Source organism: Coregonus clupeaformis, chromosome 24, assembly GCF_020615455.1.
Source record: "Coregonus clupeaformis isolate EN_2021a chromosome 24, ASM2061545v1, whole genome shotgun sequence".
Lineage (NCBI taxonomy): Eukaryota > Metazoa > Chordata > Actinopteri > Salmoniformes > Salmonidae > Coregonus > Coregonus clupeaformis.
The window spans coordinates 22,564,065-22,591,945 of NC_059215.1; the positions used below are offsets into that span (position 1 = coordinate 22,564,065).

General features: G+C 43.4%; 1 protein-coding gene across 2 annotated transcripts in view; it reads right to left on the reverse strand.

Moving 5' to 3' along the window:
• Positions 1-19,666, reverse strand: part of LOC121538464 (uncharacterized protein KIAA1755-like) — a 30,692-nt gene extending 11,026 nt beyond the window's left edge. Inside the window, exons 1-6 of one of the 2 annotated variants that reach the window (XM_041846491.2) lie at positions 19,356-19,663; positions 14,162-14,359; positions 12,448-13,948; positions 12,171-12,347; positions 11,944-12,067; positions 11,754-11,847 (exon numbers count right to left, since the gene is read on the reverse strand). In XM_041846491.2, the coding sequence (XP_041702425.2) occupies positions 11,754-11,847; positions 11,944-12,067; positions 12,171-12,347; positions 12,448-13,948; positions 14,162-14,359; positions 19,356-19,358 (2,097 nt within the window). In that variant the 5' untranslated portion in view covers positions 19,359-19,663. Of the gene's footprint in view, positions 1-11,753; positions 11,848-11,943; positions 12,068-12,170; positions 12,348-12,447; positions 13,949-14,161; positions 14,360-19,355 lie in introns of both variants that reach the window. The other variant, XM_045207091.1, reaches the window with a different exon arrangement.
• Positions 19,667-27,881: the final 8,215 nt, after the last annotated feature.

Here is a 27,881-nt window from a genome sequence, read left to right on the forward strand (position 1 = left end):
AAGAATTGTGTCTTCAAATGCTAGACTATACTGGTTCTTTGTGATCTGTGAACCTTCCTTGGACGTAGGAATGATGTCTAAGGGAGCTGGCTCTTCTCACTATGATAGGTTGTTATGATAAACTTGTGCCTGGCTGAAGTGTGCAACAAATGGCGCCGAGGAGATGAGACCAACCCCTGAACCAATGGATTGGCTGAGTAAGTTTAAACCACACTCAGTTCTTTACTCTGATTGGCCAGCAGAGAAGTGGGAAACTTTCTCTGTCAGAGTATTTGAGCAACAATCTGAAACAATGGATTTAGTTCTCTGGGGTGTCCTGCGAGGCATCTCAGAGAGCCTGTATATACGAAACATCATATTTACCATTGAAGGTTTTTGCATTAATTAAAATAACTAGTATATCTTAGAAGTCGTGTTGACCTCTTTTGTTCCTAATACCAGATTTGAATTGACGCGACTTTGACAATTGGTGACCCCGGCGTGATCTGGTAGAAGGGACTTTGCTGGGTAATGTCCGGCACATTTGGTCACCTCTTTCATCGAACCTGTCACGCCCTGGCTCTGGGGACACTGTTATGTTGAGCCAGGGTGTGTAGATCTATGTGTTGTGTTTCTATGTCGGGATTCTATGTATTGTATTTCTGTGTTGGCCAGAGTGGTTCCCAATCAGAGGCAACGAGTGTCAGCTGTTGATGGTTGTCTCTGATTGGGAGCCATACTTATAGAGGCTGTTTTCCCACATTAGTTGTGGGATCTTGTTTCTAGTTGGTTTGTGTTAGACCGTGAACTGTCACGTTATCGTTTTGGTCGTGTATCGCTAAATAAAGAGTATGTTTGCCTGCAACGCTGCGCCTTGGTCCTCCTCTCTTACCGACGATCGTGACAGAACCGTATGTTTCACAAACTGCCCGGGCTTCTAAAAAGGTAAGCAGATACCTATTGTTAAATAACCAAAGATCTGCACATTGGCTTTATCCAAATTAATTTTGTGAAACAACTGTCTGATGTAAGTGAACTAAATTATGAAACTATTATGAGTAGATAAGCACAATATTGTGACATGCAATCCTTTGCTAAATTTGATGTTTAAAACCATGGTACCAGAGAGTGTTGGTTCTACCGGCAAGGTCCGTTAAGATACGGCTAGGTTCAGGAGACAATACTGACATCTACCGGCAAGGTCCGTAATTGCGACAATACGGCTAAGGTTCGGAAGATATAGGGAATAATTGGTTTAAGTAATTGCTATCGGCAAGGTTCGTAACTACGACAGTACGACTGAGTTTCGAGGAATTACACCGGCAAGGTCCGTAACTGAGATACGGCTAGGTTCGGGAAATGTTAGATAAATACTAGCGACTGGCAAGGTCCATAACTTCGAGGATATGGCTAGGTTCAGCTGAGTATTTTTTAAAGATAGTAGAAGAGGCTGTGTGCCCAAATAGATTGTGTGTGGAATATAAGTGTGTCATTTATGACTGTGTGACATGGGTGTCATTTATGACTGTGTGACATGGGTGTCATTGATGACTGTGTGACATATTTGACTGTATGATAGGATTATGACTGTGTATTGTGAGTGAAGGCGATAACTGTGTACTATTTTTGCTGTGTGATAACTGTATACTACGCTTAACTGTGTACCATTTTTGGCTGTGAATACAAAGAATATTTTAAAACAGTAAATAATGAGAATTAAAAATAGGAAATAAGGTTTAAATTGTGCAAACGTTAACAAAAGACACCCATAGGAGGTACTATAAAAAGTTAGACAGTGCGAGTGTTGTCGTATGCATGAAAGTGTGAATGATAAACCTGTATACCTTGATAGAAAACAAATTGGGAATCAAAAGACGTCTGTGGCTGTTCAAACGGTATAATTTGGGAATAAATGTTGGATTTGTGGTTACTCAAACCATATAACCCGTCAGTGACAATCGAAAACATGAAATGAAAAGTGATGAATGAGTGACTGAACTAAATGTCACGCTCGTCTAAGGAGGAGGACCAATGCGCAGCGTCGAAGGTGAACATATTTATATTTAATAGAGTATGATCACACGATCAAAACAACAGACGAAAACGTGATGTCTCTGGTTACATCAACAAACCAAATAAGAACAAGAAACCACAAACACAAAGGGAAAGATAGACAGTTTAAATATGGCTCCCAATCAGAGACAACCAGCTGACACTCGTTGCCTCTGATTGGGAGTCACTCAGGCCAACATAGAAATACAAACTAGAACATAAACAAATGAACACTCACACCCTGGCTCAACATACTAGAGTCCCCAGAGCCAGGGCGTGACAGTACCCCCCCCTAAAGGCGCGGACTCCGACCGCGCCAACCAAATACAACAGGGGAGGGACCGGGTGGGCACTCCGCCTCGGCGGCGGATCCGGCTCGGACATGACCCCCCACTCCTTCTCTAACCCCCCAAAGTACCGCTGGTCCGGTCTGGCCCTGCTGACCAGAGCTGAACTGAACACAGGTGGAGCGGATTGCTCTAGCTCCGGCGTGACGCAGCACCTGACCGGTGCCGGACCCGCCACCGGTGGAACAGGCACGGGCCGTGCCGGACTGACGACGCACACCACTGGCTTGGTGTGGGGAGCAGGAGCGGGCCGAGCCGGGCTGACGAAACGCACCACTGACTTGGTGCGGGGAGCAGGAGCGGGCTGGACCGGGCTGACGAAGCGCACCACTGACTTGGTGCGGGGAGCAGGAACGGGCCGTGCCGGGCTGACGACGCGCACCACTGACTTGGTGCGGGGAGCAGGAACGGGCCGGACAGGGCTGACGAAACGCACCACTGACTTGGTGCGGTGGAGCAGGAATGGGCCGGACTGGGCTGACGAAACGCACCACAGACTTGGTGTGGGGAGCAGGAATGGGCCGGACTGGGCTGGCGACGCGCACCACAGACTTGGTGCGGAGAGCAGGAACGGGCCGGACAGGGCTGACGAAACGCACCACTGACTTGGTGCGGGGAGCAGGAATGGGCCGGGCCGAGCTGGCGATGCGCACCGTAGACTTGGTGCGAGTGGCAGGAACAGGCCGGACCGTACTGGGAACACACACCACTGGCCCTACGTGGGGATCAGGAACAGGCCGGACCGGACTGGCAACACACGCCAGTACCTCTCGCCGTGCCTCTACATCCTCCATCCCCTCTTCGACCAGTGGCCCCCGTAACCTGGCGGCCTCCTCTGGCAACCCGCTGGGCCGCTCTATCGCGGCCTCCTGCTGGTCCGACGTCGTGAGCCCCCCCCTAAAAATTTTCTGGGAGTCTCTCTTCCCCGTGGGCCAGGCCTCGATAATTCTCGCCCAACTCTCGCTCTTCTGCTTCCAATCTCCGCCATTCAGCTCCTCATTTGGCTTGACCCAGTCGAAGCTCTTCCTCCACTGTTGCCAAGTCCACCCACTCTGCTCCTCACTAGGCTGCTTGGTCCAGTTCTGGTGGTTTCTTCTGTCACGCTCGTCTAAGGAGGAGGACCAATGCGCAGCGTCGAAGGTGAACATATTTATATTTAATAGAGTATGATCACACGATCAAAACAACAGACGAAAACGTGATGTCTCTGGTTACATCAACAAACCAAATAAGAACAAGAAACCACAAACACAAAGGGAAATATAGACAGTTTAAATATGGCTCCCAATCAGAGACAACCAGCTGACACTCGTTGCCTCTGATTGGGAGTCACTCAGGCCAACATAGAAATACAAACTAGAACATAAACAAATGAACATTCACACCCTGGCTCAACATACTAGAGTCCCCAGAGCCAGGGCGTGACACTAAAACGTTTGAACTGATATATTTGAAATATAACATTTGGTGTTTGAAATAGCATAATACTGCTTTTGAATAGTTGTGTCGAAGCAATTCGGTTTAGTATTTGATTTGATGTTTGATGTCTGACATAGCAGAATACTGGTTTTAGGTGCTTGGTTTGGGCTATTTGGTTCATTATTTGATTTAACGTTTGACCGTGCAAAATACTGGTTAAACAATTAGACCGAAATAATTCGGTTTATCGTTGAGATATAGGCGTGCACCAACTTTAACTAGTTAGGTGGGAATTATTTGATTTAAGTGGGTAGACTAGAGTGCTTTGAGTAACGGCGGAATATTGGAGGCGCGCTGGGACGAGAAGCAGCTCCTCACAGCTCCTCAAAAAGTAGAGTTGCGAGGGGAGGGGCTGGAGAGAGCGAAAGTGTGGCTTTTGGAGCCAGAAAAGACTGGCAGTTGGCTGGGAACGCATGTGGGTATCTGACGAGAGAATGTTCTAAACTTGCTCACCGAACGCAGACGTGCGTCATGGGTGAGAAAGTAGAGAATATTTTCATTTGCATTTTTGGTAATTTGGCAGACGCTCTTGTCCAGAGCGATTTATGGGAGCAATTGGGGTTGAGTGCCTTGCTCGAGGGCACATCGGCAGATTTTTCGCCTGGTCGGCTCGGGGATTGGAACCGGCGACCTCTCGGTTGTTGGCGCGGCGCTATTGGTCACTAAACTGCCTGCCGCCCCATATGAGTTTAAGATTGTGGCGTTGTTGGATAATGTGATTGGAATAAACTGACCATAAGTAATGTTGTTTTAGACGTAATGTATAATATAGTACAAAGCAAATAGAAGGTTAAATTGAACTAATTATCATGGTAGAGCTAACGTAGTACAGTGAGGGAACTTCATTTTGTGTCAGAGGGTAAGATGAGATCATTAATGGTACTATTGGTGGAAATCTATTTATCATTTCAAGGCATGGAGTAACAATCTGCATTTATGAGTGTAAATTCCACGGCTGATGTGTTGATTGAATGGGTACGATGGAGTATTTGGTTTGGTAATGTTGAATGGACTGTTTGTAGCGTGTTTAGGGGTTAAATAGAAAAACTCACGTATTCAATAGGGAATGGGTAAGAGAGAGAGAGTTTTTTGCTGAGGTGAAAGCTACTGCGATTTTCATTTGGTGACGTCACTTGCTCTATGAACTGGGAGTAGTTACTCTCCTGGGAGTAGTTACTTTGAGAGCATCGCAGATGGTGTGGAGTGACTGGCGATGTCCCTGGTTCGAACACAGGTAGGGACAGTAGACAAAGCTTTCGCAGTAGGGCTATATACCTAGATTACTATGTGGATTGAGAAATGTGAAAGGTTGAATTAGATAGCTTAAATAGAAGTATTCTAGAAAAGTCTATGAAAATATGTTATAAGGTTACCATGCGCTCTCCCCGAAGGAGCAAGGGGAGGGTGAGAGACAGTATAGTTCAGATGGTAGGAACATCATTAAATGTATGCTGACCAACGATAGCAAGTATTTGTTTTATTAATTAGGGCATAATCAGAGAGAACAGTTAAATAAATTGAATAGCGAACTGAAATGGTTTAGAACGATAATGTATTTTGGTTAGGATGCAAGTTGGCTGTTGTGATGGGGGAATAGCGCCAGCCTGTGGTGGGTTATGGATTTGTTACACAAACTTATATTTTAAATTAAAGTGATGGAATAGGCTACAATTATAACATTATCAGAAAAAAGACACAATTTAATGTGAAATAGTTATTACAATTATTATTGATAGTTATTACAGTTATTATCATTGATCCAGTAATGATATAAGGATAGTAGAGGAAGGCAGGGGATTTAATCTCATTTAGGGAAGTTATATTAGGAAGAAAATACCATTAAATGAGGGAACATTTGATGTAACCGTGATTGTGTATTGGCTAAAAACTCAAATATGACATTTACAGGGGAGACAGGAACAATATAAGGGGAGACAGATTTTCCTAGGGGGTTGAATAAATAATTGATAAATGGATCATTTGAGATGAGATCACATGTAGCAGAGTTAGGGTAATCAATTAAATAATCATTGTATACTCGAGGAATTTTGAGTGGTTTAATGGATTAGTTAGGAGGAATTGGAATGATACAAACAATTATTGATGGGTTAAGACTGGGAATATCTATCATGTTTTGTGTGTACTACCATCTTTAGATTATAACTAGGAGAAAGTGATTAGCTCATCTCAGTTAGGCAGTATTTAGGTCATAAAAGTGAGCTATCAAATTGAGTGAGGCCTGGCTATTTGTGATTGTTGTTTTTTCAAATTGGGTTAAAATGGGTTCACAGAGCCAGAGGCTGTACAGAGAAAGGTGGAGCCCCCATGTTGCCCTAGTGAAAGAACATTCAGAGGAATGGTTATCACTAGGTAAATGGATAAAACAGGGGAAAAACATTACTGATTAGCAGAATACACCAAATGGGGATCAGTATGGCCACTCCACTGGGAGATATAGAATAAAGTTGAATTGGAGAGCAAAAACCCAGCCCAGAGTCCACTTGGAGATAAATTTTAACGGATGACAGGAAGAGATTTTCTTAACTCAGGAACAGGAGGCTGAGTTAGCAGCAATTCCGTTCAAATTATGGTCACAAGGACATCAGATGTAGGACTAATTAAGGGGGTAGCTCCAGTACAAGTGGTTCCTCGATTCGATAATAGACCATACCAAAAGCAATATACTATGAAACCAGAAGCAATAAAAGGGATAACACCTACATTTGAGCATTTACTTAAGGGAGGGGTGATAATTCCTGGAGATGAGGTACAATGCAACTCTCCAGTATTTCCTGTTAGAAAGGAGGCACCTAACGCCGACTGGAGGATGGTCATGGACTTACAGTTAGTTTAATAGAAATATTATTCCCAGAGTTCCATGTGTACCAGATCCACATACATTGCTGAACCAATTGAAACCAGAGAACTCCTATTTTACAGTGATAGATTTAGCTAATGCTTTCTTTAGTATCCAAGTTCATCCGGATAGTCAGGGGTGGCTTGGCTTTACTTTTCAGGGAAGGAAATGGACTTAGGCTAGGATGCCTCAAGGCTACTCGGAAAGTCTTACAATCTTAGCCCAGGCTATAACTAAGAATTTGGGAAAGTTTGAACCTAGGGAAGGAAGCAAATGTTAGTTTATGTAGATGATATTCTATTGGCTAATCCCACTCAGGAGGGATGTAAGAGGGATACAATCCAATTGTTAACCTTCCTGGCAGAACAGGGACACAAAGTGAGCAAAAATAAACTTCAACTTTGGCAGAGCGAGGTCATTTACCTAGGACACACTATAACACAGGAGGGGTGAATGTTAAACTCATCCAGGAAAACTGCTATATTTGAAGCGCCAAAACCGTTAAAACAAAAAACAAATGATGAGCTTTTTGGTAATGATAAAGTGCTGTAAAGTTTGGATACTCCATTATGTACTGCATACGGGTAAATTAAGTGATCTTATCTATGGGAAGGCAATGGTAGCCCATGGTAAAGTAATTTGGAACTCTAAGGAGGCATACATACATCAGGGATGTTATCCAAATGGTAGAGAGTAACAAGGGATATGACATTGGTAGTGATTTAAAGATGATGAAGTTTTTGGTGGGCTATTAGATATAACTGGGTTAAACATGAACATAGAGATTTTTATTCTTTGTTGCTAGACAGAAGACTTAGGTGACCTAAAAAATAGACTTGTCATGTCCAACAATTAGTCTTCAGGTCAAGCCCGGGAGAGCCTGGGTAGAACAGAGTTTGAACTAAACATAAGTGTTTTTACAAGATAAGAGATTGATTGATTGGATTACTAATTGATTCTGAACTGGATGAAAGTTGAATTTAGCTGCCATAAAAGACAAAGGAAGTGGGAGGAGCAATAAAGAAGCAAAAGATAATCCCAAAAATGAAAGGCATGGCAATAGGATGATAAATTACATAAGGATGGTTTAGAAAGGTGGTAATATTGACACATGGGCAAATCATGTGTCAAAAAGGGGGAGTGATAGGATTAAATAATAATGATAGGATTAAATAATAATGATAGGATTAAATATAATGATAGGATTAAATAATAATGATAGGATAAAAAAAAAAAAAAAAAACAATAGAAATTGAGAGCTCAACATGTATGTGTGAAGGTAGTTTATTAACCACACCCGTATGTCAGAGGTTTTGTGCCCCACAGGTGAACTAAAGGAGAAGGTGACCCACTCTATCTCACCAGGAGACTGGGTGTGGATCCAGTCCCTAAAAGAAGAAAAACTGGAAGCAGGCTGTTGGGAAGGGCCCTATCAAGTCCTATTAGATCCATCTGGGTGCATGTCACACACTGCAAAAAGGTAAACCCAGTTATACCTGATGAACAAACACAGAGTTAGGAGAAAGAACCGATCACCATTAGGGCTCGGGGGTTGGCTCCTTAACGAAGATTCCCTTACCCTGTCTGATCATCCCTGTGTGAGTTTGGTAGAAGGTGAAGCAATGGGTTGGCGTCTGACATGTTCTCGGGGCAAGGGTGGGGATTCACAGGTCTCCTGACGGTAGGTAGCTGTCTGATTGTGGGGGCCATATTCCTAACACACTCAAACCCTTCTGATCAGCCAAAAGTAGTAGTTAACCTAAAACAAGTTGATAAAATAATACCTGAGCACAGTCTATGAAGGCATAGGAGACAGCTAGACGTAGGGAAAGGGGAAGATTAGGGACTTTAGGGGAGGACATCACTATATGTATGTCACCATGTACATCCTGGGACTATGTAGTTGCTCATGTCGAGAGCGTGGGGGATGTGTAGGTCTCCGTGCACAGTTTGGGGACAGGTGTAGTGTTGTGAGGGTAGGGAATTGCCAGAGGTGGCAGTGCGACCCATAGAGAGGTGGGTACTGTCTGAGGGTCTGAAGTGCACAGGAACGGGTTTGTCCTCCATGCGGGCCGCCTGGGAGTGTGGTGGGGGAGTCTTGTAGTAACTTGAACTATCTGTGTCCCCCGATAACGAGGTCATTTCGACCTAGGTTGCCTACGTTTGAGGACTCAGGGGATTCTAATTGTTTTTCTAGGACTAGTAAGATAGGATACAGAGTAGGGCATCTTAGCTCTGCTCCTACACAGAGAATATCACAACTGAAAGAGAACATGACTAATCTCTCCTCTTTGTTGCAGCCAGAGGATTTTAGGAACTAAAACCAGGCCCGTGCTGACATCTGATGGTTGTGTGGTGATAACTGATTGTGAACTCACCTACATACGCAAACAATCAAACGTGTCAGAGACTGGTGAGTTGTCACGTAGAAAGTAGGACCTCCTCCCGGGATCCTTTGATGAAAGGATCCTGTGATGGGATAGGAGTACCTCGAGGGGTTCCAGAACAATTCAAAGCTAGGAATCAGATCGCAGTTGAGTTTGAATCAAGTATTTTTTGGTGGTCAACAATTAATAAAAACGTAGATTGGATAAATTATATTTACTATAACCAGCAAAGATTTATAAACCACACTCGTGATGCAATAAAGGGATTAGATGAGCAGACAGCGGCAACTATCTTAATGACATGGCAGAATAGAATAGCTTTACATATGCTTTTGGCTGAGAGGGGCGGAGTTTGTGTTCTGTTTGGATCTATGTGCTGTATTTTCATCCTCAAACAATATAGCACCGGACGGGTCAGTGACAAAAGAGCTTCAGGGGAGTAACTACACTGATGAACAAACTGGCTGAGAACTCTGGTATTGATAGCTCCATAAACGGTTGGTTTGATAACATATTTGATAAATGGAAAACTATTGTTGTAACTATTCTGGGTGAAGTTATAGCTTCTATGGGTATACTTGTTCTTTGTGGATGTTGTCTTATTTCCTGTGTCTGAGGTTTGGTGAGAAAGGAGATGGAGAAGGTGATTTCCCAACAGATGGTGAGATACGGCCCAATCCTGGACTCCAACCTAGGAATGGAGGATATGACCTACCAGGCTTGGTGGAGTGACACTAGAGGGTGTCTAAAGGGGGCCAAAATATACTTCTCTGTTTGTGTTTTATGTTTTAATAGTCTTATGTTTTGTGTTTTATTAATCCTGTGTTTTATGGTTTGAAGTTCTTTGATGACTGGTAACAATTTGCAAGTGGGGTGTAGATGAACTGAGGGTTTGAATTTTTTAGTATCATTATGGCCTATTAATAAAAGTGTGATTTTTTGTTTGTATTGTATTATAATGAATGACAATCTGTGTTTTCTTATTTTTTGAATCACACCTTATTAGGTGTGAAAAGGGGGATTATTGGGGATTTATTATTCTCCTAAATTGATGGGATGACTAACTTAGAAAGAATGCATTCTTGACTGGGCTAATGTAGGTTGTGACACCTGGCAAGGCTGTGATTGATGTGAAGAGCTGTTTTAGGGGGTAAAATGAGATAAGAATTGTGTCTTCAAATGCTAGACTATACTGGTTCTTTGTGATCTGTGAACCTTCCTTGGACGTAGGAATGATGTCTAAGGGAGCTGGCTCTTCTCACTATGATAGGTTGTTATGATAAACTTGTGCCTGGCTGAAGTGTGCAACAAATGGCGCAGAGGAGATGAGACCAACCCCTGAACCAATGGATTGGCTGAGTAAGTTTAAACCACACTCAGTTCTTTACTCTGATTGGCCAGCAGAGAAGTGGGAAACTTTCTCTGTCAGAGTATTTGAGCAACAATCTGAAACAATTGATTTAGTTCTCTGGGGTGTCCTGCGAGGCATCTCAGAGAGCCCGTATATACGAAACATCATATTTACCATTGAAGGTTTTTGCATTAATTAAAATAACTAGTATATCTTAGAAGTCGTGTTGACCTCTTTTGTTCCTAATACCAGATTTGAATTGACGCGACTTTGACAGTACATTTCATGCTAACATCATGCTTTCATTTGTGTTTGGAGCTTATTATCAGTATAGAAGTTAGAATGTTAGCAAGCTAAATGTCCCTTACCTTGAGCCAAGAGCTCGTGGGGAGCTAAACCCTCATGAAGCATTTAAGCCCTAAACGATGCCTGACTGGCAGGCCTGTATGCCACTCCCAGGCAACAACACAGCTAACTTGGCTAGTCTTGTGAGTGAGTGAGTGCCAGCTAGCTAGCTAGTTAGCTAGGTAGTCTTGTTAGCTAGATAGCTAACTAGCTTGTTAACTATGCTGGTTGTTGGCTTGCATAACTGATATGTGTATAATTGTAAGGGACACTTAATGTTTTATGGATAATATTTACATTTACAGAGTATGTGTATCCATTGCTGACAGGCTGATCAGATTCAAGTTCAGCCTCAGAGCTTGATCAGATTCAATAGCAGCCTCAAAGGCTGATAAATCAGGATTCTGCCTTGGAGGCTGTCTGCAAGGAGCCTTAAATATGAAACAGCCTACAAGGCTGCAGTCTGATTGATCAGCTTCTGAGGCTGCTATTGAATCTGAGCAGCCTGTCAGGAATGGAACTCACCCACTGTAAATGTAAATATTATCCACAAAACATTAAGTGTTCCTTATAATTATAAAGATATCAGTTATGCAAGCTAACAACAAGCATAGATAACACGCTAGCTTGCTAGCTAGCTAGCTAACAAGACTACCTAGATAACTAGCTAGCTCACCAGACTAGCCAAGTTAGCTGCGCTGTTCCTTGCATGCGATTGGCTGTGGTCTTGGGGGCAGCACGCAGCCTGGGAGACATGCCCCATGTGCATCTGAACAAATTAATGGATGATGTGTGGTACTTTTGATTATCTTGTGATCTCGACAAAACAACTGAGATAAATAAGTTGTGATCTCGACATAGCGAGGGAATAATTATTTAGATAGCTGCTACCCTCTTGTGGTGATGTTGTGTAGTGCTGATTCCAAAATGACGAGGAAGATGTCAAGTCTTCTTACCTGAACCACCAACAAGGCCTTATTGAACTGTGGTGGAGGTGAACTCTTACGAGCATCAATAACTAGTGTCATTCCAAGTTCTCTTAGTTCTCTCCTAGAAATTATGAAGATGAAAACAATGAATTAAGAATATAATCCAGTGGTTCAGGCTACAGAAGAGAGGGACCAGCCCAGGGGGTATCATACATACCTGATTACAGAGTGGAGGTAGAGCAGAAGTTTGCAGAGTTCCAGACTAGACACTAAAGGAGATCTCCATCCTTCCTGGTCTCCGTACACCTCAACCACCAACCGACCTGTCCTGTCTCTGCCACCTGAGTATGGGAGAGGGGAACATGAGGATCTGATACACTTTCCCTGGACAGATATCATACACCTCTGTCTCTGAGGCAAACCATGTAAGGGGGGTTTCCATACCAGTAAGATATGCTACTCCCATCTGGAGGTGGTGAGTGCTGGGTTCTGCTGAGGCTGGTAACTGGACCTTAGACCTGGGCACAGCATAGTGACCCAGGGGCTGCTGGGTAATTTCAAGTGGAGGGGCCGGTGGAGGGGTCTGGTGTCCGTTTGTAACGGGTATGGAGGGTTGGCCAGCTTTGGAGACATCGTTAGGAAGGAGGGATGATACAGAGGGATGTGATATATTTCATATACTACAGAATAACAAAAAGATGTCATGCTGTAGACCTCTTACCTTGGTTGGGCAGTCTCCGCCTGTTAATCTTTGGGGAAACCAGTCCAAAAGCTGTGGCATTTTTACATTTCACTACATGTAAGCTGGGAATCATCTTTGTAGGTAAGTCAATGTCCCTCCTACTTTTTCTTCCTTGTATCACAACTTCACACTTCTCTGATATGTCCACAATAGTGGTCGACAGTGAGGAGGGACATCTCCCATCATCCTCTTTAGTGTCATTCAGGCTTTGTAAAATTCCACTGGATTTGGTGGTCATTTCTGTAGACTCCCTAGTGTCACATAGGCCTTGGAAAACTCCACTGGATATAGTGTTACTTTCTCCAGACTTCCAACAGGGAACCGTGCTAACAGGGGGAGTCTGGTCATGGTGACCTGGGTCTGGATGGTAGCACTGCTGGGAGGGACCAGGACATAGTTCTTTACCCTCTGGTCCCAGCCTCCCCTCACATGGACTAGCTTCCTCCAGAACCACCAGTGTATTCAGTCTATTGTCTCGCTCAAAGGTAATAGGGTTCTGCAGTGCTGAATGGTAAGACTCTCTGTACCAGCACCTGAGTTCCTGTGCTTTGGACACCTGGCCCATTCTCCTCCTCATGCAAGGGGTGCAGGGGGGGTCCTCGGAGAACCGGACGGTCCGGCCACAGTGTGACGGTTCCCTGAGGGGCTGGTGGGGGGCTGGGGCCAAGGCTGGGGGCAGGGCTGGAGCCGGAGGAACACCAGGCCTGTTGAGGGTAACAGGCCTAAACATGGGCGCTCTGGGGTGTGTGTGACTGTGAGCCCCACTGAGAAGCAACGCTTCTTTCTCCTTAGTGAACTCCACCAAGTCTATATATTCCCCCTCAACCACAGAGATGTTTTTGCTGCGGCTGTCCCATGTGTTGGGAGACACCCAGCCTATGGGCTTAGCCACAGGCCAATCCTGATCCACCTTAACCAGCCTGGAGCAGTTACTGTCCACCAGACGCAGCGACACCGCAATGCCATGTTTAGCAGGAGAGATCCTTGTCTCAACAGAGTACCCAGAGGCAGGGGGAGGCAGCACCAATGAGGGCCCTGGCCTTGCCACTGTCTCCTGTTGAGCAGCAGCAGGGTCAGGAGATGACAAGGCCATAGTTCTGGGTTTATCCACAAACTCAGGTAGAGCCACCTGTGCCCATGGCACCTTCACCATGCCCTGGTCTGTGGAGAGGATACATTGGCTGAGAAGGGTGCCATGGCGGCCACGGTTGAGCTCTCCCAGCCAGTCCTCAGTGAAGATGCAGGGGTAGGAGGTCTCAGGGATGGGTGTCTCCTCCACCTCCCGACCCTGTCCCTCCTCCTCCCCCAGCAGGCTCCGGACCACGATGCGGGCGGACTGTTCAGAGAAGGGTGCCACCTGTAGGTAGAAGTCCCCTGGGCGCAGCAATAGGGGGTTGATGGAGGCCAGCTGGATCACCACCTTCTCACGTAGACACAGAGGCCAGCCCTCACAGCGGAACACCACATCAGAGTACTGGGCCTGACGAGAGAAAATGACAAACATTTCTTTACCATTTAATTTGTCTTTATACTTAGCATTACTTAGCAAGCTTTGTAATTGAGGTAACTTTGTTTGGTATAGGTGGTATTTATTTGAGCCTGTATGCCTGTATATAATGTGTATGGTGAACTGTTATGTCTTTTTTGTATAGCATCTGTGTTGATGTGTATATCTCTGAGGCTGTTGACTCACACAGGCAGCCTGCTGAACACTCTCAAGGATGTGTTTGGCTGGAATGAGGAAGTCCAGCAGACACTGGAGGGCGTCTCCTTGGTAACGTTCCTCTATGACCTGGAAGAGCTGGCTCAGGACGGTGGGGGCTGTGGCCTCGAAGGGAGGATAGAGGGCTGAGAGGGTGTTCTGGATGGACCTGTCCAGAGACTCAGGGTTCTATTAACAGAAGAGACAGGCCTGAGGTCAGCACAAACAAAAGTTAAAATATTCAAACGTTTTTTTGCCCAAGAAAAGATGGAGATAAAGATTAGATACAGGCAGGAGTTGTTTCTCACATACATAGGCTACGGTACATTTGCAGTTCTGCATCCCTTCAAAAACGCTCAATTGACATCCATTAGGTCATAAAACACACAATCACCATTGTCTGCTATCCTTTGATCCTGGCATCCCTCAGTATGTTTCCAGTAAGATCTCAGACAAACGCCACCTTTTTCCTTCTTCCTTCATACAGAACAATCCATAACTGTTCACCAGAGACAGATGTTGACAACACAAGGACAAAGTTGCTGTGGATGTCAGAGTTGCTACAGTATCACGCAGCATATGGGCAGATACCAAGCATCCATAAACAGACTGGGGGTCTCTGCTAGAGGAGAGGCCTGGTTTATGGTTTCATATTCTCTCTGACCTCCTCCACTTTTAGGCCCTGCTTAATTTAGCTTTGTGAAAGCCATGCGTCTGCTGTGGGAGGAAAATGTATATGTGAATGTTTCTCGTCTCAATGGAGAACCTCTGTAGGAGGAGACATGTTTCTATGGTCTGGTGCAATGTGGTTACCATGCCTTGCCAAGCTACATAGACTGATTTCAATATAATTGCAGGGATATTATGACTGGCAAATGTTACTAGACACCACCCTCTTTATTGTTCAATTATATTTCAACAGATTGTGAATTAGAATAAATATACAAAATGGAGTAATGAAGCCATTTCTATCAACAATACATATTTTTCCTCAATGGGAAAATACGTTGCCTCCTTGCTCACAGTGCTTGATGAGTTTGTTTTGAATGGAGAAATACCACTGTGATGATTCCACAGATGATTCCACAGAACTCAGTGTATCCCAGCCCTGGTGTGGAGATGGAGGGAGAGTCTGGGCGTATCAGGTCGTGATCAGAATGATCCCTTTGGACCTTGTCTGGCTGACTAGCCTACTTCCTGTCCAGCTCTCAGTTATTACTCCATCTGCTAGTCTATGGTGGACAGGAGAAAAACCTAGAACTTCACTAATCTCTGCACCCAGTAACCAAATCTGCACACTGGCTACTCAATTTGTACACTTTTATGTAACAGTCTGACACAAGAGACTAGCCCTCCTCTAAAACCCTCTCCTAAATCTCTAGAATTCTCAGGACCATTTCCACAAATAACCTTGATCTCTCCAAAGACAGCAACCATCATTACACCTCTTGCATGACTAGGCCACCACAGTTCAGACCGTTCCCCAGCAAAATGCAGAGGAGGTGGGATATCACACTGTACTGGGGTCCCCTGTATCCAGTGGTGGGCTCATAAGTATTTAGAATCGAGAATGTTGTGGAGATACAGTACATGTGGGATTTTCATCTTATAAATGTTTGGATGATTGTCTTGGAAAAGCTGTGTTCCTCCTGAAGGTGATAGAAACACCTGCTTCATGGTCCAGGGAGTTTCTATGAAAGATGTGTTATGTTCTTCATAGCCTGAATCTGTAGTATCCGACTGGGCAAAAACTGGTTGAATCAACATTGTTTCCACATAATTTCAACCCAAAAATTATATTTGATGACGTTGAATTAACGTGGAAAACTGATTGGACTGGCAAAAAGTCATCAACGTCAGGGAACTTTCGTCTTTTTTTCACCCAGCTTTTAACCTAAATCGAATGACAAGGTGACATTTTTGGTTGATTTCACGTAAAATTCACGTTAGTTTACAACTCAACCAAATGTAAATCAAAACTAGATGTTGAACTGACATCTGTGCCCAGTGGGATCTGATGCAGGGTTGGGCCTGATGTTGGGTCAATAGAAAATCAGATCCTGGGCTGACCCATTGGAACATGCCTGTGACCTGAAAACACATTTCCAGCACCTGTAGGGGCTTCTGAATAAAGCCCTTATGTTATGTCATACTATGGTTGAATGCTTCTTGATCTCTGCACATAAAAAAGCACTGCAGGGCACGTTACTCATCAAGCCATGATAACAAGCTCTAAGGAAAGCATGACAGGTCACTGCTGGTTTGAAATGAAAAAAGATTAGAGCATCCAAGGGTTTGCAATGTGGGAAAGTGGCATTAGCAGGGCTAGCAGGGTCATGACTCACGGTTACTGTTATGTCTGAGCAACAAGAGAGCACCCTGTGGGTGTAAACAGCAAGCCTGCCTAACAGTCTACTGCTGAGTGCTGACATTCTGCTGAAGAAACACTGGGGACTAAATAAATACACATCCCTCACACTCGGTCACTAAAATAAATGTCTTGTCTCAGATTGCAGTTTATTGCATTAGGATATCACAGTGGGGCTTGAGTATATTCAGATATTTCAGTTTAACATTTCTCTTCACTTAAAAGCTAACCCAAACAATTCCTTCTAAGCCGGTGGCAGAAAGGACTTTGAAGTATCTTCAAGTATTTCGGTATGAATTATCTTGTATACATAATGTCTGGGAGAAATATCATGTATAATAGCGAGCCCATGGATGATGCTATTTAGCAGAGCATCTGAGCCATTTCTGACACCAAAGCTACATTTCCTGTGTTTATGTCTGGGTTTTTTTATGTTCAACAAATCAGGTGTAGATAATATGTCTGGATTCTCCCAGACCAGACCAACTATCTTTGTGACGTCTGAGCGACATCACAAAGATGTCTGAGCGACACCACCCCCAGGATGACCGTCCACACATCCTTCTCAGTGATTCTCCGGGGCAGACAGGCACAGTTGACCAAGCTAGCCTATTAAGAATCTAAGAGATCACAAACACACAAAATGAATGATGAACTGTAATGGCAGCTTGACCAATAGAGGGTTGCTATAGCATCCGTCCCTGTGTATCTCTGGTATCCTACATTCTGGTACATTATTCACGTTTCTATTCAACATTTTAGTAAGTGGGTTAGTTCTGTGTGACTGCTTTTGAATCAAATTATAGCCTGCTGTGGCAACCACTAAGCAACCAACACATACTGGCTTTTTAGGAATGCTCCAAACTGGAGATGAGGACAAAGGTGTGTATTGTTTAGCTGGGATGAGCTGCCTGTCAGTAACCAACCAAGATGCTATAAATCTGTTCAGTTGAGAAGCTGAGAAGCACCTACCATGTATCGAAAGGATAAGAGCTCAACATAAAGCCACGATACTTGTATTTAGAAGGCACCTCTTTCAATAAAATATGTGAGTGAATAAGTAAGAAAAGTACACTGCTGCTTATTTTACAGTCCCTGTGTTGGTGGTGTGTGTTTAGTCTTACAGTAGATGGAAAATAGTGCAAACTAACACAGCCAACTGTACGTAACAAGTTTTCTTTGTAACCTCAATCATCAGTGCTGTTTGGGTTTTGTACTGGCATGCCGTGATATTCATATCTGTGATCTAAATAAATCAATATTGCTGTATCATTGTTTTAATTTACGGGCCAGTTAACAGAATGGTCTCATTGCATAATTTGAAACAAAACTCAGCCCAACTGCACTAAAGACACACTGTCGAATCACTACAGACACTTAATCAGGAGCTGTCTAGGTTTAGTGTCTTTTGGGTTCCATAAATGTTTACCCTGAGGGTAGCAGACTGACTGCTGCACATTTACACACTAATTCAACTCTCCAGGTAAATGTCAGTAAATGTTTGCTTTGAAATTGTCTCTTTGAAAACTGTGCTTGTGCCCATAATCATGGAACTAGCTACATTATTAAACAGAGGGTGGAATTTAAAGAAAACTTTTCCTTGATAACACCGGAACAAAGTCATGATACATGTTCCCTGAAGTAAATGGGCCAGGGCATACAACATGCTGAGGGCAAATATCTTGCATTACACAGCAGAATTTACAGACAGGCATTCAATTACATACCAGTAGATTTACTCAACATCTTGGTTAACCCCCTCAGGTCAGAACGTGCTAACGCCCTCCATGAGAACACGCCAAATTACATGAGAGAAAATAAACACAGGCCTAATCTTTGTGGATCTACTGTAAACCATCACTGAGCCACTGAAAAAACAAATGTTATAGTTAGTTGTTTCACGAGCTTTGCAAATGTGGCCTTTCTTGCGTGCAAATGCTAATTATGATGCCTTGAGCAGCAGAATGGCTTGAAGTTGGTGGCAAACCAGTAGTCTAGTAGTAGTAGTGAGCTTAAAAATAGTTCATTATATTAAAAGTGGGGGATCAGTTGCACCATCTTTACTCATCCTCCTACCTGTAATTATGTCACAGCTGAACATAGTGTTATTCAAACTGGAAGTTTTCCCTCCCTCCCATGATCACAGCGATAACAATTACACAGAGAGCATTAACTTAAAGCCTGAATTTTATGACATTCCATGAGTGGCCTCAATGTTTGAGAGCTTACTGAGGTAACCAAGCAAAACAGTTCATAATTTGTACTGCTGAAGAAAGAACTCTTGTTTTCAGGTGGTGATTCAATGGAAACATACCGGTATGATGGTCACTTCAGTTCCTAAGCCTACCTCTCCAATGTACTCTCATCCAGAGCTATAAAGAATATAAACATATAGCCATCCCATCTCCAGAGTCTGAGTAGCACTTCAGTAATTTTTTCCCAAAGGGATCCTTTGTGTAATTCTATGTGCTAGACACATTTATAAGGGGAGACGCAAGGCAACTGATACAGTGGGTGTTTTGTGAAATCACTGGGAATGCACAGTAATCTGAAACCCTCACCTTGAGTCAAAACATTTAGCTGTGTAGCTAGCTATGTTTAGTGGGAGCACAGGGGCATGAAACCCTACATGTGTGTTTGTAATGACAGAGATTGTGGGGCCAATTTAGACATTTGAAGCATGTAAATGTTAAATATTTAAAAACATGATGGACAATGATGAAAATCATATCAAAACAGCAAATACTGGCAATAAACACATATGAAATGGAATGAAATACAGTCAAAGTAAGCCATGTTGAGCAGCAGTTACAGTACCATGTTTCCTACAGTGTGTTGGTTATCCAGTTAAGCAGGGATGTCTCTGAGTACAGAGTCCAGTCAGGTGAATAATCCTTAGACAGACGGGTCTCACAAGGTGACAAACTGATCACAGTATTCTCCATTCTATCCACATTGACTCTCATTGCTTAGTGAGGAAAACAGAATTTTAAGCAACAGGAAAACTCCAATATAATAATATTGTAAAAAAAGATATTGGAGGTCCCGGGTGATCTTCTGCTGCTGCTAATAGCTCTCCTGGTCTGCTTTTCCTCTCCTGGTGCTATGTTTGTCTGCCCACAGTTTGAGAGGAGGCAGCACGACCCATGCAGCGTATGAGAAAAAGCATGCAGGAGCAAGGGAGAGAGAGAAAGAGAGAGAGAAAGGGCAGAGAGAGGGAGTGCGAGGGGAGGGGAAAAGCTTTCCCTCTCAGAAGGAAATCCCCTCAAGATTCTTTCTTACTTTTCTTTGGGGTTACTCTTAACCTCCATCTCACCTCTCCCTCTCCTTCTCTCTCTCTTTATCGGTCCCTATCCCCTTGTCTCTTTCTCTCGCTCTCTCATAAACGCACCTTTCCACTTTTCCATTCCTTGGCTCTCATCCCATTCCACATTCCTGTCCTCTTTTGGGTGTCTGCATATTAACTCAATCTGATTGTTAGTATGGCACTGTGAGCAGAGACAATGTGAAGATGGTGGTTATACTGTAGATACAGGTGATTTCATTCAGGAGGCCTAGCTGTGGTTTATTATTTTTATATATTCATATTGGTTTTCTAACCAGCTTCCTCAAGCTCACATTACCTTGCACATTAACTAATGGACAATATATGTACAAGTTTTCTTATCACAGCTGTGAGAGAGAGACAAATAGAAACTACACGACTTTCACCACGAACAGTGAAAGACAGACAAACAATGTAGCCACTGATTAACTTTGCTGTAATTGATGCACTGCCAACGGACTGGGGAGTCTTACTGTGGACAAGCACTTGCAGGTCCAGACAAAGACCAGTGGTGGAAAAAGTACCCAATTGTCATACTTGAGTAAAAGTAAAGATACCTCAATAGAAAATTACGTTAAGTAAAAGTGAAAGTCACCCAGTAAAATCCTACTTGAGTAAAAGTCTAAAAGTATTTGGTTTTAAATATACTTAAGTTTCAAAAGTAAATGTAATTGCTAAAATATACTTAAGTATCGAAAGTAAAAGTATAATTTCAAATTCCTTATATTAAGCAAACCAGACGGCACCATTTTGTTGTTTTGTAGATTTACGTCTAACCAGGGGCACGCTCCAACCCTCAGACATAATTACAAACAAAGCATGTATTTAGTGAGTCCGCCAGATCAGAGGCAGTAGGGATGACCAGGGATGTTCTCTTGATAAGTGTGTGAATTTTCCTGTCCTGCTACGCATTCGAAATGTAACAAGTACTTTTGGGTGTCAAGAAAAATGTATGGAGTAAAAAGTACATAATTTTCTTTAGGAATGTAGTGAAGTAAAAGTATAAAGTTGTCAAAAATATAAATAGTAAAGTAGAGTACAGATACCCAAAAAAACTACTTAAGTAGTACTTTCAAGTATTTTTACTTAAGTACTTTACATCACTGACAAAGCCTAAAATGATACATGGCATCTATGTGGATTTGGACAGTCAATGTTGCCCTCCCAGCTACACTATACTATCTCTGTATAGAGATCTGGGTGCAAACACACTCTCCCATGGACCAGCTCTTGCAGAGAACACATGGAGAGAGATCTCTAATTTATACCCAGACATCCTGCACTTAATGTCAGTGTGTTGAGAGATAAATTGTAGTCCTTTGAAGAAACATACTAACTAGATAACCCTCTAAAACTACTGCCTAATATAGCCTCCTCCCTCTCTCCCTGCTTAGTGTGCACTGACTGGACCCCTTTCCCTGTGGTAAATGTACATTTTAATTGCGCGGATAGATCTTGTTTAGATTACCAGAAGCGTTATCTGGCCAATTCATTACGCAATATGTACGTAGAGACTCCAGACAGGAAGCCACACTGGGGAGGAGTGGAGAAAGTCACATCAGTCCATTTCCTTGTCCTAACTCTGTGGTCTAAAGGGTGGAGCTGTACAAACAGAGAGGGGTGTGTGATGAAATACCTTATAACTCACAGCAGTTGAGAGTAACTGTTCTAAAGGAAGTGGAAAGTGTATCTGCTCCGTATGGCTGAATAAGCAAACCTGGCCAGAGAGAGTAGTTGGAGAGCCAGCCAGGGAGGGAAGAGCGTTGATACTGACCCTGACCGTGGGAGAGAGGACCCAACCAGCACATTCCTCTACAACTTACAGCAATGCTCAGTTCATCCAACGGACAGGAAGTGTGTGTGTGTGTGTGTTTGTGTGTGTCTGTCTGTGTGTGTGGTTACAGTATATGTAAGAGATAGGTATCTACATGTTTCCCAGTTTGCAGGTTCATTCCACAGGTCTTATAATGCGCTGATATCTCAACTCAATAAAGGAGTCAGCTTCTCCCTTGTTGACAACGTTTAAGTGTTTGCCACGGCCTATTCAGTGTAATAGCAAAATCATTATTTTACAAAAATGAAATTAGCCGTTATTAAACGCATTACCTGCCTTAGTACTGTACATGCAGTCACTTGAGACGAAGCATATAGTAATTCTCCATTATCCCATCAAACAATCCAGAGACTGGCCATGGGAGGATGAAGTCAATTTTGACCCCCATAGCCATCAGAGAAACATCCTAATCCATGGTGAGGATGATATGAACGATTTTATACTCCTATTATGGTTGCATTTCAGTTAGCAACCTTGTGACGGTCACCAGCCAATGTGTCCTAACAAGGCGTTCCTATTGTCTGTAATACGTGTGTAATAAGCACATGTTACTCACTTTTACTTGGCCTTTGCTTGGTTGCTCATGCTAGAGGGCAGTGCATTGCTCTGACTAACACATACTGTAACCCTGGGCATAAAAACATTCACTGCTGCATGGTCCTCTGTCCTCGTTCAACTCTCTCCCTACAGCATCTTCTGCTAGGCCCATGGGCAACATGAAGAAGGTCCTGCCACATTTCTGGCATTTGGACTAGCATGTTATGGCCAGGGGAGTTGTCCCTGGCTTTATGCATTAGCTGGCCAAGTCTTGGTTGACCTTGTATCATTGACCTGATATCCCACGGGTGACCACAGTTCCACTGTGACGCACAGGAGTCGACAGTCACAGACAGTCCACACAAAGAACACTGTCAGTAGTCTGCAGGTGTCTACAGCAGTAGCACTGTGGAATGGACTGTTTACAGTCGCAGTGTTGTTAATGCTGGTCCTATGGAAACAAACTGACCTCGCACCTCCTCACTATTTTTGACTTGAGAATCCATTGAATGTATGGCATGTATGAACCAAACACTTCGCTAAAGCAGCTAACACGACATTATCATTTAACAAAGCAGTTAATATACGAGACGAAATGCCTTGAATAAGCAATCAGCGGCTGCTGATTATTTACAATAGAGGCCTAATTAGGAAACTCAAAGCACTTTAACATTTACATTTGTTTCACGATGACATATATGATGAGTGAGATAGATAGACTCAGTGGGAGAGGTCTATTTTGGCATTCATCTAACTGGCTGTGTGAAACCCTGACCCAGCCTCCTAGGCTGAACACTGACCCTGTCACTGTAAATCACCCGCCTGTTTGGATTGTTTCAAAAGGTCTGGCCTGAAAAGCAGCTGCATCCCTTTTTTAAGTTCTCGCATTGCTGTCATGTACTTTTGTTTTTTTTAGCTGACCTGTGTCTGGTTTGGAACAACATAGAGGGGAGTTCAGCCACTTGATAAGAAATGTTTGCTAGACTGTCACGTCCAGCTGCATCCAGACAGTTGGTACTTGAGGTATCAGAGTGAACTGCTGGGAAAAACCCTCAGAGACCACAACAGAACTCTAGATGACACAATACATGACACAACTGATGGTTAGGATGTAACGATAGTGAGTTACAAGACAAGTTAGACGTGCTAAGTACGGAGGAAGGGGGAGGCATTGGGCAATCTTCACTCACTCAAAATATCCAGCTGAAATGCTGAATATAACCCTAACACTTTATCTAAGCAGGGGTTACTGGTGGATGAAGACTCCATGTTGCATTAGAGACATTTTACCTCTGGGTAACCTTGAGTCATCACTGTGTTTCCTTCAGGCTAATTCACATGGAGCCTTGTGTTTGACTCATACATGTCCTCCAGGGTATTTCTAATGATGCCCTCTCTACTATGACTCACCCATGGAGAACCCAATCTCATTTTAACTGCATGAAGAGTCTGCTGGTGATAAGCCATCACTGTGACCCCAACCCACCTCATGTACCCGAAACTAAATCTAATATGACCCTTTTCATGACTCAGCCATGGATCATATAGACTGCCAACCCTGCTGGTGGTCTCTTCCCCACACACACTCACAGTCTGGCTCTCCCAGCATGAACTCTCTGGAGGCTGCCAGGGACAAGTCTCATCCCTGACTCACCCTGGCCTCCTTCTCTCCTCTCCTCCACCCCTAGCTGTTCTCCTCCTTCTCTAATAGAACGATTGGACTGACAGTGTGCAGCTGCTTAAACAACACAACGGCTGAATGTCTTGCTGCTGCTGGGATGCACTCCTTGGCTTTTTATTTACAACCTGCTGCACAGGGGCAGTCCTAGTGGAGCGATATGGACAGCAACAGCTGGCAAGGAACAGAGAAAGAGTAGTACAGCGGGATATGGGGGACCATTTGAGGGACGGAAGATATAGAAAGGAAATAGAAAAGAAGGATGGATAATATTTTAGCTGAGCTCATGAAGCAGATTACTAATTTTCTCATACCTGGAAAGTTCTGGTGTTGGTTGTAATGGGTTATAGGGAAGGTGTAGCACCCTCTACTGGGCTTCTGATGAAAATATGACCTAGTGTTACAGTTTTTAAAAAATGCTTTGGTACTATTTTCACAAGTATGTGGTCAAATTTCACCACTCTTAGTACAAAACTCAATCATCAAAAAAGCTGTTATTTCAAAACTCTAAGCACATTTTCAATTGTACAACACACAAAATCACACAGTAACTTCTTCACCAAACCTTGTCAGTGTTTCATCTAGAAATACCTTTCATATTAAGTAATTGCCTTTCACAATGCAATGCTCACAATGCTTTCCATATGATTCTCTTCTCATTTGTTTAAATACATTTTACCATTACTTAATCCAACTGTGCTTAACGGTTGATCACTTAACCGTTTTGGAAAACCTATAGTTTTTTAACTGCTTTGTCTACTATATGGATTTTGAGAACTACAGAAATAAAATGTGTGTTTGTAAAGTATAAACATCTAAATTACATGTATGATACATGATAACCATTCATAATGACTACTCGTTATTGCTAATTGATTTCACATAGTGGTAACCACAATTGGTCACCATATAAAAGGGAGTGTTTGAACACTTGCCATTTTATTTCAACATGGAGCAGGATAGACAGCAATGGAGAGGAAGAAATCAAAGAGCTCGTGGACAAGGGGCCTGTCAGAGAGGTGGGCATGGGCCCCATCAAAGAGGTGGGCATGGGCCCCATCAAAGAGGTGGACATCAGAGAGAGGGAGGCATACGGTAGGAAACTGTTGTGTCTAATGAAGTCCAGGCCATTGGCGTTGACAATGTGGTAAACAGAGTCCTTACCATGGCAGAGACTGACAGATTAGTTCACGAGGCTGCCAGATTAGTTCACCCCAATCTGAAAAGATCAACTGTCAATTCGATGAGAACATTTCGCCAAGAAAACCGGTAAGTCTGCAGGATATGCACTATGCTTTACCATTACATTTACAGTAAATGGCATATTGTGATGTATGTAAATTCACAAAACATGTTCCAGTATTCTTACAGCATGATCTATTGACAGTATACTCTGTTCTACCCTCAGAATTGACAGAAGACCCCATGGTGGTGGCCGTGTGCTGACCAACCAGCAGGAGTGGGCAGTGGTGGAACTGGTGAGGGCCAGGAATGACATACGGCTGTCCGAAATAAAGCAGGCCATTGAGGAGTATGATGACACCTTTGCCAAAGTGGCACCCATCAGCATACCAACAATTGCCCGCCATTTGAAGAGGCACCAGGTATTTATGAAACTATTATACTGTATTACTGTTACTATTTGATGCACAATATCATATTGGAACTATACTGTAAAAATAACTAACCAAAATATATTTTTAAAGGGTGATGCTTGATGCTGCTATTAACCATCACAAGTATATCTTTGTTGATGAAGCGGGCTTCAACCTGGCCAAAACTCGGCGCCGTGGGCGGAACCTCGTCGGCCAACGGGCGACCGTCCAAATGCCTGGACAACATGGGGGAAACATCTCCATGTGCGCAGCTATCTCTGAAGCTGGTGTGGTAAGAAGTCAGCCATTACTTGGATCCTACTACGCTGCACAGCTCATTGTGTTTCTCAATGAAATTGAGCAGGCCTGTCAAGGTGACGGGTTCACCTATGTCATTGTGTGGAGCAATGTCAGGTTCCACCATTGAGGTGGTTCAGGCATGGTTTTGGGCCCATCCCCGATTCGTGACCCTATACCTGCCCCCATACTCTCCTTTCCTCAACCCTATTGAGGAGTTATTTTCAGAATGGAGGTGGAAGGTGTACGATCGCCATCGCCATGAGCATGCCACCCTCCTTCTGGCCATGGATGAGGCATGCGACGACATCAATGCAGACCAACGTCAAGATTGGATTCGCCATGCCAAAAGGGTTTTCCCGCGGTGCATGAACAATGAGGACATTCACTGTGATGTGATGAGAATTTATGGTCAAATGCTCAAGACAGGCTTGATTCAAATGAATGCGTGCTAAATGTTATGCTTTATTTTCATTCATAGACAAGTTTGTGGTCATACGCACATCCTTAAAAACGTAGGTGCCTCACACTGTCTATGCTCCCAATTCACCGCTTTATTGACTACGTTTAGATCCGAAATGGATCTTCATCAGATCAAACAGACTGGGTGCTCAATTCCAAAAATATACACATTTCACCTCACTTGACCATTACGCACATGACGCATGGTGGGCATGGAAACAGTTCAATTCACTTTTGCGCATAGTCAATCATATAATTAATCACAGAGGTACATACAGTTGAAGTCAGAAGTTTACATACACTTAGGTTGGAGTCATTAAAACTCGTTTTTCTACCACTCAACAAATATCTTGTTAACAAACTATAGTTTTGGCAAGTCGGTTAGGACATCTACTTTGTGCATGACACAAGTAATTTTTCCAACAATTGTTTACAGACAGATTATTTCACTTACAATTCACTGTATCACAATTCCAGTGGGTCAGAAGTTTACATACACTAAGTTGACTGTGCCTTTAAACAGCTTGGAAAATTCCAGAAAATTATGTCATGGCTTTAGAAGCTTCTGATAGGCTAATTGACATCATTTGAGTCAATTGGAGGTGTACCTGTGGATGTATTTCAAGGCCTACCTTCAAACTCAGTGCCTCTTTGCTTGACATCATGGGAAAATCAAAAGAAATCAGCCAAGACCTCAGAAAAGAAATGGTAGACCTCCACAAGTCTGGTTCATCCTTGGGAGCAATTTCCAAACGCCTGAAGGTACCACGTTCTGTACACATCTGTACAAACAATAGTACGCAAGTATAAACACCATGGGACCACGCAGCCGTCATACCGCTCAGGAAGGAGACGCGTTCTGTCTCCTAGAGATGAACGTACTTTGGTGTGCAAATCAATCTCAGAACAACAGCAAAGGACCTTGTGAAGATGCTGGTGGAAACAGGTACAAAAGTATCTAAATCCACAGTAAAACGAGTCCTATATCGACATAACTTGAAAGGCCGCTCAGCAAGGAAGAAGCCACTGCTCCAAAACTGCCATAAAAAAGCCAGACTACGGTTTGCAACTGCACATGTGGACAAAGATCGTACTTTTTGGAGAAATGTCCTCTGGTCTGATGAAACAAAAATAGAACTGTTTGGCCATAATGACCATCGTTATGTTTGGAGGAAAAAGGGGGCAACTTGCAAGCCGAAGAACACCATCCCAACGGTGAAGCACGGGGGTGGCAGCATCATGCTGTGGGGGTGCTTTGCTGCAGGAGGGACTGGTGCACTTCACAAAATAGATGGCATCATGAGGAAGGAAAATTATGTGGATATATTGAAGCAACATCTCAAGACATCAGTCAGGAAGTTAAAGCTTGGTTGCAAATGGGTCTTCCAAATGGACAATGACCCCAAGCATACTTCCAAAGTTGTGGCAAAATGGCTTAAGGACAACAAAGTCAAGGTATTGGAGTGGCCATCACAAAGCCCTGACCTCAATCCTATAGAATATTTGTGGGCAGAACTGAAAAAGCGTGTGCGAGTAAGGAGGCCTACAAACCTGATTCAGTTACACCAGCTCTGTCAGGAGGAATGGGCCAAAATTCACCCATCTTATTGTGGGA